The sequence below is a fragment of the Podarcis bocagei genome, assembly GCF_964188305.1.
Source record: "Podarcis bocagei genome assembly, chromosome: 10".
NCBI classification, from domain to species: Eukaryota; Metazoa; Chordata; class Lepidosauria; order Squamata; family Lacertidae; genus Podarcis; species Podarcis bocagei.
This window is the reverse complement of record NC_138135.1, coordinates 30,330,950-30,343,764: the sequence shown is the minus strand read 5'-3', so window position 1 is coordinate 30,343,764 and position 12,815 is coordinate 30,330,950. Positions and strand designations below refer to the sequence as shown.

The 12,815-nt window shown below is 43.1% G+C and overlaps 1 protein-coding gene across 2 annotated transcripts; it reads right to left on the bottom strand.

Moving 5' to 3' along the window:
- Positions 1-3,297: 3,297 nt before the first annotated feature.
- RASD2 (RASD family member 2) lies at positions 3,298-12,353 on the bottom strand. Of its 2 annotated transcripts, none has more exons than XM_081211035.1 (3): positions 11,672-12,353; positions 6,132-6,411; positions 3,298-4,678 (listed from the first exon to the last, which is right to left on the bottom strand). In XM_081211035.1, exons 2-3 carry the CDS (start codon positions 6,400-6,402, stop codon positions 4,149-4,151), a joined length of 801 nt encoding a protein of 266 aa, XP_081067161.1. In that variant the 5' UTR covers positions 6,403-6,411; positions 11,672-12,353; the 3' UTR covers positions 3,298-4,148. The 2 variants fall into 2 exon arrangements, with proteins under 2 accessions (XP_081067161.1, XP_081067162.1); XM_081211036.1 differs by lacking the exon at positions 11,672-12,353 and adding an exon at positions 10,031-10,292.
- Positions 12,354-12,815: the final 462 nt, after the last annotated feature.

Genomic DNA, 12,815 nt, shown 5'->3' with positions numbered 1-12,815 from the left:
GAGGGTACTGTTTGGTTCATCTCTGTCACTAGCGGCCCAAGTGACCTCTGTAGTCGGATGTTTTTTACCAGCTCAGATAATACACCAGCAGTAACCGTTCCTGGACCCCAACAACCTGACCACAGTGGTCCATTCCTTGGTAACCTCAAGGCACTTTGGGTGGGGCTGTCATTGTATCTGGCCTGCAAGCTACAATTAGTGCAGAATGTAGGAGCCGGACTGCTCATAGTGCAGAATGTCGCAGCTGACAACATGTTATTCCACTGCTGGGACCTCTACACTAGTTGCTAGTTTGCTTCTGGATCATGTTCAAAGTGCAAGTTAATTCACAAAGTCCTAAGCAACTTGGGTCCAAAGTACCTTAAGGGAAATCTGATCACTTACAATCCACCTTGACCATTGAGATCCCCTGATGGAGTATGTCCCTGAGGTTTGATTGGCCTTCACTAGGGACTGAGCCTCAGTTTGGCAGGCTCTGACTTCTGGAACTCCCTGCCTGGAGAGGTTTGGCAAGAAACATCCCTCCCTTCTTTCACATGTTTTTTGAAAACGATATTGTTTAGATGGGCCTTTGCAATATGAATTTTCTATTTTTAACCAATCAGTATTTATTGATGTTTAAAGTGTTGGTATGGTTTTTTTGCTGATTTTATTATTATATTTTGTATACTACCTCAATATGTTTTTTTTTAAATGAAAGTGTGGAATAGAAATACATAAATAAAATAAATGCACCAACCAGTCTTTTCATAGTGCTTTTTTTTTGAGATTTTGCTCTCTAAATAAACTTTCTTGTAGTGCGCTTCTAGCAGCGAGGAGAGTTGAGTGCCTGTTGTTTCAGAACTCCCGTAAGCCAATTTTCTACATTCTGCGATGCATGTGTGTAAAATGCTTAGCTGGTACCCTTTTAATATCTCCCCCACTAGAAACAGAGAAAGAAGAAATCTAGCAAAACATTATCTCCCCGCAAACCAATTTCCCAGTTGGTGCTTATAGTAGCAGGACCGTGATTCCTCCTTGGCAGGAAGACTTGTGGTGTGGCCTGTTTCCAGACCACAGAGCACCTGCTGAATAATAAAAAAAAGCCTCTCATTTTAGTCTACAACGTTTCTTCCACTTCTCCATCAGAATCTGATTTTCTGAGCCCATCAGGAGACCCATCTTGAGACATTGCCCACCTCTGCTTTAGTTTACCATATTATATTTTGGAGAACATGCACAACATCTGAGACACAGCTAATAAATAAATCAGGTTTATTTGGAAAGGAATATAGATCTATATTAATGCAAGTTGTGAGACACCTGAAAATAATAGAGAAGGTTGCCATGGCACTAGAAACCAAGCAATACTGTATTTTACATTTGCGAGGGAAGGAGGGTTCAGAATCATGGAATCACAGAACAGTAGAGTTTGTAGGGACCCCAAAAGTCACCTAGTTTAAACCCCTGCAATACATAAGATGGGGGATATTTGTCTGTTAGGGGCTACTACCCTTAAGCCTCTGTTACCAGTCAGACGGCAGAGGGAATATTCATTCAGCATCAGCAGAACTTGCAACGTTAAACAGTGTACACACAGCACTATTTACATATATACAGAATATGAGGTATAGTAAAACACAGGAGGTGTCAAATATTCAAGGGCTGGTACAACGTATCAATCCACGTTGTCTACAGTGTCAACACTACTAAGACTGAAGTTTCCCCTCACTGCATTCAATCACATACACTCGCGCACACACTACAATGCATACCCATGTCTGAGGTATTTTTTTCTTAAAATGTCTGTTTTTAGTGCACACAGTTGCGTCAGCACTCTGAATTAGCAAAGGTGAAGTGAGAAGAAAGAAGAGAGCTATGGGCAGAGGACCTTCACATGGGGACAAGAGGGAGAATTAAGAAGAGATGGGCCTAGTGTCCCATTCTTAAACCTGTGGCAGCTCCCTGTTCATGGTGAATGGGTAGCCAACTTCTGCAGTACGTCCGAGGCATGCAAAACCCCATGTTCTGCTCAGATAAACATGTCCATTATGAGCAGAGAGCTGTCATGGGTCTAAGCAGGGAAAGGAGCCACTGTTAAAAGGGTGTGTTTGTGTCCTGTCATCATGCAGTGGTTCTGAGTGAAATTTCCCTCCTCTTTACAAAGATCCTCCAGGTCTCAAGAGCCACTTGGGTGCTAGATTTTAAAACAGGGCTTGAGTGACAGACAGGTCTCATTTGGACATGACTATTTTTCTCTGCAGGAATCTTGCTATGAACAGATGGCTTTGACAGAAGCAAAACCATGGGTTTTATGCTGTTTTTTCTTTTTTAAAAAAAGAGAGAGATGTTTTACCATCTTAAAAGAAAACCCCATTTGCACACACTCATTCAGTACACCGGTGACCCCGCTTCAGCGAATGTGATTTAGAAGACAGTCACGTCCTAAACTAAACTTCACACCTTATATATTTTTGTGATCCTGTGAACAAGATCCTGTTATGATAACATTTTCCAGACATTTGAACACTGGGGCCAGTTGCAGGTCAGTCCTAATCATGCCAACTTGGAAGTAATAATCATTTTACTTCTCCGAATTTTATGCTGTACTTCTTTAGCCAGATAAAATGAAAATGTATATATTAGGGGACAGCATGAGCAAAATCACATACGTTTGTGAAAATAACTGACAAATACATGTTAAATTTGGGGAAGTGCCTGCAAAAATGTATATACTGGGCAGAAAAACAATAATTTAGGCAAAATACACAGTAAAATGAGGGTGAATTTTCATGAGGCCTGTTTTTTAAAAAATGTTTGCAAACTGATGAGAAAATGTGGAGAACTGAACATAAGACTGGAAAAAATGTATATACTGGGCAGAAAAACAATAATTTAGGCAAAATACACAGTAAAATGAGGGTGAATTTTCATGAGGCCTGTTTTTTAAAAAATGTTTGCAAACTGATGAGAAAATGTGGAGAACTGAACATAAGACTGGAAAAATGAGAAGCAGAGAGAAACTGAAATGGACAGACTCATCCATTACTACCTGGGAGTCAGATTGAACTCAGTGGTGCTTATTTCTGAGTCGGCATGCATCAGCCTTGTTAGTGTAAAAAAAGCGGATGTTGGCCACTGGACAGATCATACCCACGGTGGTTGTTTACAGTGGAGTATAGAACAGACACATTATAAGATAATTGGAATGGGAGGCAGGTGGGATTTGTAAATAGGAAATAGTAAAGTGTCCCAAGTATATATATATATATATAGTTCTTTCAAAGAACAGAAAATTGAATGAAGCAAAATCACATGAAGCTGTCAGATGTGCTGGTTGTTTTTTTTTTTACAGTACAACAATTTTAGTTACTGTACACATTATGTAACTGGAAAACAGTTGGCATTTCCAGATCATACTTGCTGATTAGCTCACATTTCAGTTAAAACAGACAGTCTGCCATCTGGCTGTTGCTTGAGAAACAAAAACAAAGTTAAAGCTCTAATACAAAAGCGGCATTTGCATTGACACTATGAAGAATTGCCACTGCCACAAAAAAAGTGCGTTTCTCCCCACAACTTCCAAATGTTCAAACATTCTTCTGACCTGACAAATCCAGAGATCCATGCCTGCCTTTTATATATACAGTTGTTGGAAGTCACCACAGAACCAAGACAGGACACTGAATCATGGGTCTTATTTCTGAAGAGACCTGGAGGAAAACAATGGCACGTGTTCATCTTCTCACCAAAGACTGCCTACTGCTTGATGAGAACTCAGCACTCCTACGTGGGGCAGGCCAGACCCATCCTGCACTAACTCCTGGTATAATGCTGAGCTCCAGCCTTCTTCACATGCCCCGTTTATCCAAAGAAGAGAACACCAAATAGAAAAGTAGTTTTTAAAAAGAAGAAGGAACAAGTCACAGGTGCTGGGCACGGCAGTCACCTGCCAGGCAGCTTCAAGTATTTACAATATTTTCCTTTAAGTCACTTCTTTATACAAATGGTGCGGTACTTTTGACAAAGTGGTTTCAAGCACTGCTCTCATGAATGCTTGCTACTGTCATCACCTGTAGCTCCCAAGGCCATTAGGAACTTGCTCCCATCAGCCATTTTCTGTAAGGCACTGCACGTAGTGTATAGACTCCATCTCAGCAGAGCTTTCTTCACTGAATAGTGCATTTCTCCCTTTCTCTCGTTTGCCCTTCTCTGAGGACTTTGGATTTGATGTATTTCAGGTCGCTGTTGACACTGGGTCGGCGAGCAAAGGGGGAGATCATGCCATAGGCACCTGTCTCTTTGACCCTGTGCATCCTGAAGGATTTTTGGTGGAAGGTGTCCCCATACTGGACAGAGATCTTCCTGTGAAGGGCGGGACTCATCTCGTGGGGCAGCTTGGCCATGCTGAAAAGAACATAGAACATCTCGTTGACGTTGGTGTTCTTCTTGGCCGAGACTTCAAAGTAAGCACAGTTCTCATCGCTAGAGACCAGCTTCTCTGCTTCCTCAGAACGAACTTTGCGGTAGAGTTCACCATGATCGTTTTTGTTGCCACAGATCACCATGGGTAGGTCACCTGTTTCCTTGGTCTTGTTCTTCAGGCAGGATTTGACTTCAAGGATCTGCTGCTGGAGCCTCTTGACCTCATCAAAGGACTCTCTGCTATCCAAACTGAACACTAAGATGAAAACGTCTCCTGCAATGTTTCAAGAGGGGGAAACAAATTAAGCCAATCCATTACAACCTCTCTTAGAAAAAATAATATAAAAGTCGTACACAGCAAGGGATTTGTTTATCCCAGCTATATTAAGAACATGAGAAGATCCTGTAGGATCACACCAGTAGCCCATCTAGCCCAACATACTGCTCCCAAAGTGGCCAACCAGATCACTATGAGAAGCAGGACCTGGGTGCGAGAGCACTTCCCCTCCCTGATGTTTCAACCAACTGGTATTCAGAAGCATGCTTCCTCACTCTGTGATATAACCAAACATATGGTCTAACCAAAACATTTAGAGAACCTGTGTTTGGATTAAAGGAATGCTATTTACAGAGCTTTCATTGTAAAGAATGGAATTTATTAAGATGACATGGATTTTTAGCAAAATAATGTTTTATAACAGCATACTGACAGGTCTATCAAACTTTTGCATGTGTGCCAAAATCCTCCTCCTGTCCCCCGCCCCTTTACTGGGATCGCATAGCTGTGGCAAGATCTTGCCAGAACCCAGAAGCCTCCATAGCCATATCTCCTTGCTTCTCTGGCAGTGGGGGTGGGGCAGCGGGGAGCACACCTGCAAAGGTGCTCCTTGGATTCTGCTGCCTGAGGCGGCTGCCTCAGCTTGCCTCATGGGTGGGCCGATCCTAGCATGATTTCATTTTCTGGATACCTGGTTTTTCTTACAGTTTTGACCTGACCAGACTCATTTCTGTTCTCAGTGGAATACTAAGGTGGGCCCAGAGAGTTATTATATCTCACTCAGTGTTTTACATGTTCTATAGAGGAGGCATAGAGACACCCAATAAAAATCACCCCATGAGACCATATTCCACATTGTGGGTGAACGCAGATGGCTCTCCAAAGAGGGAGCAATTGGCAAGGGGTCCTCTTTCATTGAATTAAAGAATACCCCAGTTTATTTCAATTGATTCTGCACTTTTGGCTCTCAGCCACACCTGTAAAACAACTAGGAGCAAAAAGAGCCATTCTAGGAGAACAGTCAGAGGGCTCATATACAGCCATTGAGATATTTATTATTATTATTATTATTATTATTATTATTATTATTATTATTATTGTCACCCCTTTGAGCTACGGACTCCCACGCCATATCAGACACTTCTCCAGAAACGTATTTCAGTTAAGAGTTCCTTGCCATGTAGCACAGGAGCCCTTTGTTCAGGAAACCCAAACCCAAACCGTTCTTGGGCATAGGGAGGTGGCTGAATTCTGTGGATCCCAGCTGGCAACTCCTTGGAGATGGGAATACAAAGATAACATGAGCCAAACCTTGCAAACAGGCATTGTAAGCACCTGGGACTGATTTGAACCCCTGCCTCTCCTTCTCCAAACTCATGTGCATTGACTTGGGTCCACTAGGAGGAGCCCCTGGAAACCCCCTCCTATCACATACAATCACATGTCTAACCTGTGAGTATGGAAAGTCTCCTCATGGCAGGGAACGGATGGTTCCCAGATGTGTCCAAGATGTCTAGCTGATACATATCACCCCGGATGTTGTAGACTTTGCGATGGAAATCCTCAATTGTGGGTGTGTACTGGTCCTCAAAGCGGCCATTGAGAAACCGCGAGACGATGGAGCTCTTGCCCACCCTGGAGGCTCCAAGGACAACCATGCGGTAGGAGTTTTTGGCTGGCACGTTCAAGGTGCAGTTCCCACTGGACATAGTCTTCATCATTGCTTAGATCTGCACAGATATAAAAAAAATATAAGGTTTTATCGTCAGCATGAAAAAATCAACACCAGGAACACCAACTAAGAACTACAAATCCCGTCATAGCTGTCTATTGTCCATGCTGATGGGAGTTGTAGTCTGGGTTAGGAAAGACTGATCTACAGCAAACTAGGAAATGGCTACAGAAATATACACAAGCCAGCAGAATAACAGAAGAGTAGATCGCCTACACCCGGGGAAGCTGTTTTGTTGTGTTAAAAATGAATGGATTTTCTAAGTAGCAAAATGGAAGCTCAACAGGGAAAACATAGAATCAGAGTTGGAAAGGACCACAGGGACAATCTAGTTTAACCCCCTGCAATGCAGGAATCCACATTTTGCCCAATGTGGGGCTTGAACCCACAACCCTGAGATTAAGAGTCTCATGTTCTACTGACTGGGCTATCCCAGCTGATGAGTAGGTAGGTGTGTTTTGTTCATGGTGTCATTTAAATGCCCTATAAAAAGTGAGTGAGTGAACTGTGATTATTCCACAGCAATTGCCTGCGTGCAATCGGCCATTGTCTTATCTCTTGCAATTCATAAACAGAGGGTCCCAGATGAGAAAACAAATGAGAGAATGGTTACATAAACAGAGCGTAAGCATGCCAGTCATTGAAAACTACAGGGACTCTTGAGACTCCAAACATATCTTTCATTCACCAAACCTGTTGCATGACAAAAAGGAGAATTAAAGCATAGTACCTCATAAAGCAAGGGACACAGGTGGCACTGTGGGTTAAACCACAGAGCCTAGAGCTTGCCGATCAGAAGGTTTGAATCCCTGTGATGGGGTGAGCTCCCGTTGCTCGGTCCCTGCTCCTGCCAACCTAGCAGTTTGAAAGCACACCAGTGCAAGTAGATAAATAGGTACCACTCTGGCGGGAAGGTAAACAGCGTTTCCGTGCACTGCTCTGGTTTGCCAGAAGTGGCTTAGTCATGCTGGCCACATGACCCGGAAGCTGTACGCCAGCTCCCTCGGCCAATAAAGCGAGATGAGCACCGCAACCCCAGAGTCATCTGTGACTGGGCCTAATGGTCAGGGGTCCCTTTACCTTTACCCCATAAAGCAGGGTTGGGGAACCTGGGGATTACAACACCCATCATCCCTGGCCACTGGCCATGCTGGTTGGGTCTGATGGCAGCTGAAGTCCAGCAACCGCTAGAGGGTCACAGGCTTCCTACTACGGTAATAAAGAAATGTCACAATATATGTTTGCTTTGATTTCTAGGAACCTTATTCAAGAGGATTTGTTTTACTAGTCTGCTTCAGCCAGTGGTGGCCGGTCCTCATTGGTACAGAAGGCCCAGAAGCCAAGAGTAGGTGGAGCCAGAGCGAGTGACAGGCAGAGCCAACTAATTCCTGCTTTGTCCCATCCTCCTCCCTGCTGAGTCCTACAAGGGCATCCCTGAGACTAAGCAGCAGCAGCAGGAGGAGGACAGGCAGTTTTGGCCCCCGGCACCAGTTGTAAATAGGAAGGCAGGTGGGCTGAAGGAGTTGGCTGAGGGCAGACTGAGGTTTTTGGGACACTGCCCCAATCTCTCTAAGAAACCAGCCTCCCTGGTTATAGCAAGCATAGTCAGAGGCAGATAAATGCGGGAACACACACACACATTGCATCTTATAGACTGAAAAATTTATTGTTGCTTAAGCTTATGTGGACTACAGCCAACTTTATCAGCTGCATGGATCGGAGAGATATAGATTTCTACATGATATAGAGGGAGGGGGGAACTGTAAACAATGCAACAACAAGGCAAAACTCAGAGAAAGATGTTATGAAAGACAAAGTGGGTTCTCAATGTGCTATTTAGTTTATGTACTCTTTATGCAATGTTGCATTTCAAATGACATATAGCTATAGCTATAGATATATCTGTTTAAGAACACCAGAGGAGCCCTCCTGGATCAGAACAAAGGCCCATCGACTTCTTCTTTCACAGTGACTATCCATATGCCCATGGGAAGCTCCAAATCAGGGTCACCCTTGCTTATTTCCCAAGCCATCTTTTAAAACATCCCGACTAATTTTCTAACCTGTGGAAGTATCAAAAGTGAAATAGCAAAACCGTTGTCACGGCTGACAAAAGAAGCCTTGGGGCATCTCTCTTGGACAAAAAACATATGAACCAGTGGCCCTATGAGCATTGTTCTAGAACCCCGAATGAGGATGAAGCATTATTTTGTCATGTGAATTGAGAGTCACATCTGTTGCTCTGCTCACTTTTGCCTCTGGCTGCATCTGCCACCAACATGCAGCTCCAGGTGTGTTGCAATGCAGCCTTCAAGCTGAACAAGCTTCCCCAACCCTGCCCTAGTTCTTCTAAAGATGATCTTTCATCTTACACTAGGGCAGGGAGAGGGAAACTTGTGGGGTTTTTTTTAGATATTGTTGCTCCCTAGCTCCCCTCAGCTGCAGCCAGCATAGCCAGGAATGATGGGATTTGTAATCCAACAACATCCGGATAATTTTGCACCCCTGCACTAGGGTTATAGTCCTATGCACACTTAGAATGCAATCAGAAACATGTCTAATCGGAAGTAAATCCTACTGATTGCAATGGGGTTTACTTGCAGGTAAACGGGATTAGGATTGCAGCCTCTGTTGTAAAGCCCACTGAACTCAGTGGGGTTCACCTCTGAATAAAAGTGCTTTGGATCCCCCAGTAAATAACTTCATTGCGTTTTCCCAGTATGAAGTTTGGTGTTCTTCATGTCAGGGTGCTTTATCTCTGTGTTTGGATGTCATGCAGAGAGTTTTTGTCCCACATTTAAGCCAAGGATGTTGTATGACCTAGATAGTGAAGTCTAATAAATCACAGGTCCACTTAAAAAGCATTATCGGCCATTGAATCAGCCCAGTTGTAGCAATTAATTGATTAATGCTTTGCGCCCTGTTTAAAACACAATCCCCTCCATTTATTGTTTTGCAATGAAAACATCTATATATTTATTATCTATCTATCTATCTATATCTATCTATCTATCTATCTATCTATCTATCTATCTATCTATCTATCTATCTATCTATCTCTGTCTGTCTAATGGTGCTTAATATCATAATCAGCTGTTTATAGTCCATCTTGACAGATTTGGACATCCCACTATTACACACACACATTAATACTTGTATGTTGTATTGGCAATAATATTTTTTCTTTCCCATGCAGATTTAGTCTGTAGCTCTCTTCTACATAACCCTCCCCCAAACAAACCCCCTTTTCAGCATTCCACTGCAACCTCATCTTAAAGAGGTGGGAAGCAAAGCAAAGGCAGTTTGAATGTCTTGCCCAAGGTCAAGCAAGTGGCACTGGTACTTGGTACTCAAACTCCTTCCCCACCTTCATTAAACTCTAATTTATTACCTTAGTAGAGGTATTTACTTTACTATTTATTATTACATATATCCCCTCACTAGCTCACTCGGTAGAGCATGAGACTCTTAATGTCAGGGTCATGAATTTGAGCCCCACACTGGGCAAAAGATTCCTGCATTGCAGGAGGCTGGACCCTCAAGGGTGGGGTACAAATAATAAAATTTATATTTATTTTTATTATTATTACAATTCTATGATTCTCTGTATATCTCACCTTTCCTTTAAGCAGTTCAAGGGGGAATATATTCAGTCCTCTCCTCTCCATAATATACTCACAACAACCTTGTGAGGTGGGGGACTAGCCCAAGGCAAGCTTCATGTCTGAATGTGGCTTTGAACCCTAGTCTCCCAGGCCCCAGTCTGATGCTGCAACCACTAAACCACATTGGTTCTCTTGGTATAGGCACTCCTCAACAAGTGGAGGTGCAGAGCTACAGAAGTAAACGGAGACATTGGATTGCATCCAGCTAATTTAAACTCTCAATAGATTCACGGAAATGAATGAACCTAAGTTAGCCATAGCCATTAATTTCCCCCCCCCCTAAGTAGAAACTAGCATGGGATGCAATGGGTAGCTTTCAGTAGAGCACCCAGATTGTAGTCTTATTCGTATTGCTTTATGACGCTTTTGTTGCAATCTGGTTCCATTTGCCCAGATATTGATTCTGAAAGGGCTTCTAAGCATTCCATCTGTTAGCTTTGTAGCTTAGTGCATGGAGGTCCACTTTGATTCCTGCAGCCACCGTTCTTCTAATTGCCTCTGAAATTCCAAAGCAAAGTGAAGCTGTTGTCTTTCATGCACCACACAGACTCTCTCTCTTCCCTTCTCCGTGTTGCTGCAGCTTTTCTGACTCACCAAAATCACCTTTATTGTTTCACAGAACACCCCTCAGGGTGTGTGTGTGTGCATGTGCACACCCACCCAAACGGTACATTATAAAAAATGAACAAGGATGTCTTGCCCATTTACTAGTTATGAGATATAGATAGATAGATGATAGATAGATAGGCTTTTTAATATCAGGTTCATGCTATTTAAGTCCATCACTAATTTAAGGGTATCATATTAGCCCATCCTTACATCCACATGTTGAATGTTAGCACTTTCTCTCAAGGAACTACTCCAGCTAGTTTTCTAACAGCATATCATCATCATCTGCTTGATAAAAGACACAGAGCAAAGAAATGATGACAGTAAGGTCACTCCACAAGCCAGCTGGTGGCTTGTCTTTGCCAACTTCCCCGTCCCTTTTCTGGAGCCTCTTGGCTATGCATTTCTAATGTAAAAGCATCAGTGGGTCCTAAACTGGTATCTTTCCCAGTCACATCCCATCCCTATATTTGCTTGTGGAGCAGCTGAGATTGAAATTCCATGTCTCGTACGGCTCAGTTCTTAAAAGTGATTTAAAACTCACTCATCCCCTTTCCCCCAATCCTGCATATGCAAGGTAGACACCAGGGAGAACACATAAAGATGACCCAGGTATAGAGAAATGAGATGGTGACGGACAGACAACCTGCATCAGAAACCTGTTTTGGGGGGCTTTCTAACCTATTTCTTTTCTTTTCTGTCTTGGTGCTTGCCCCAGAGCATCTAAAGCAGACAAAACTGCTACACAGCATCCACAGGGTATATAATGGCAAGCTTCAGTTCCCTCACACTTTATTTACTGTCCTTTCATGCTCAAAAGACAGGGAAAAAAGAAGAGAAAAGATCACAAGAAACAATGCAGAATAACTAGCTCTGCTCTCGGCTACAAAGTCCCTCAACCCCTTTCCCTTTAAAAAACCCATCTAGACACTGTTGCTTGGAGATATTATTCTACACATCTAGCTACAAAGCTCCTTCATTTACCTTTCTCTTTCTTTGGAAGGGAAATACTGGCTCCTCTTGCAGTCAGCAGCGTTGGCTCAGCGGACTGAATCAGCAGCGGCGGCGGCAGCAGCAGCAGCAGCAGCAACTGCTGCTTGTAGTCCTTGAAGCTGATGCTTTCTGCCCAAACCTCCCGTTCTGTCACTCCTGTATTCTAGAGAGGGAAGGACAACTTCAGCGCTTCAGCAGCTGTTCCCACACACAGAGAGTCCTTGCTGAATCAGAAGACACACATGGCTCAAAGTTTGTTCTTCGAAAACCAGCAGTTGCCTTTTTTTCATCTGTGCTCTTGAGGAGAGATGTTTGTGTGTGTGTCCTCTCTTTTTCTCTTTCTTCCCACTGCTCTCAGTTTACTCCAAAACAGAGCTGGCAGCCTCCTCCTCAAGCTTGCACAGTTGTTTGTCTTGTAACTTGAAATTCAGATAACTCATTTGGGGAAGGACAGGGGGCTCTGGTGCGACATCTATCCTTTGGAACGGGTGAGTGCATCTCCTGGGCATATATGTTCCTTCTTGCACAGCTTCAAGGCAGGAAAAAGAAATGGATAAAAGGCAAGAGAGATGATGATGATGATGATGGATTGATAAATCAATAAATAGAAAATTCCCTTTAAAATCAGCCTTTGATGGTTTTTGGAAGAATAAGCAAGAGATTTTCTTTCCAAAAGCTAAGCACTCTTTTATGCTTTTCACTACTCAAGTGACTTTGTGTGTGTGTGTATTCTCCCTCTCTCCCTCTCTATAGCTCTCCCTGCCTCTCTCCTTCATTCGGCAGCTGGTAAATTTCTGGTAAGTTTCTTTTTGTAGATTTCACAGTTAACTGAATCACTGTTCCCCTGAAATCAATGGGAAAGTTGCCAAGGGCCGGGGGGGAGGGGGCGGTGGACAGTTCCGTAGAAAGCGCAGGAGGAAACTTTCATTCAAAACAAAGTCTTTACAGATTTGGGTTTGTTATTTTCTCCTTGTTTATTCCAAAAGATAGGAGCTCTGGGTTGGAGGAGTGTAGTAATGATTTCACAATCTAAATGGAGACTCACACTCCCCAACCCCACAGAGTCATTGAGCAAACCAGCACCTGAGCGAGAGACTGCTTTTTTTTTTTTTTTGGATACCATAAAAATGCATAA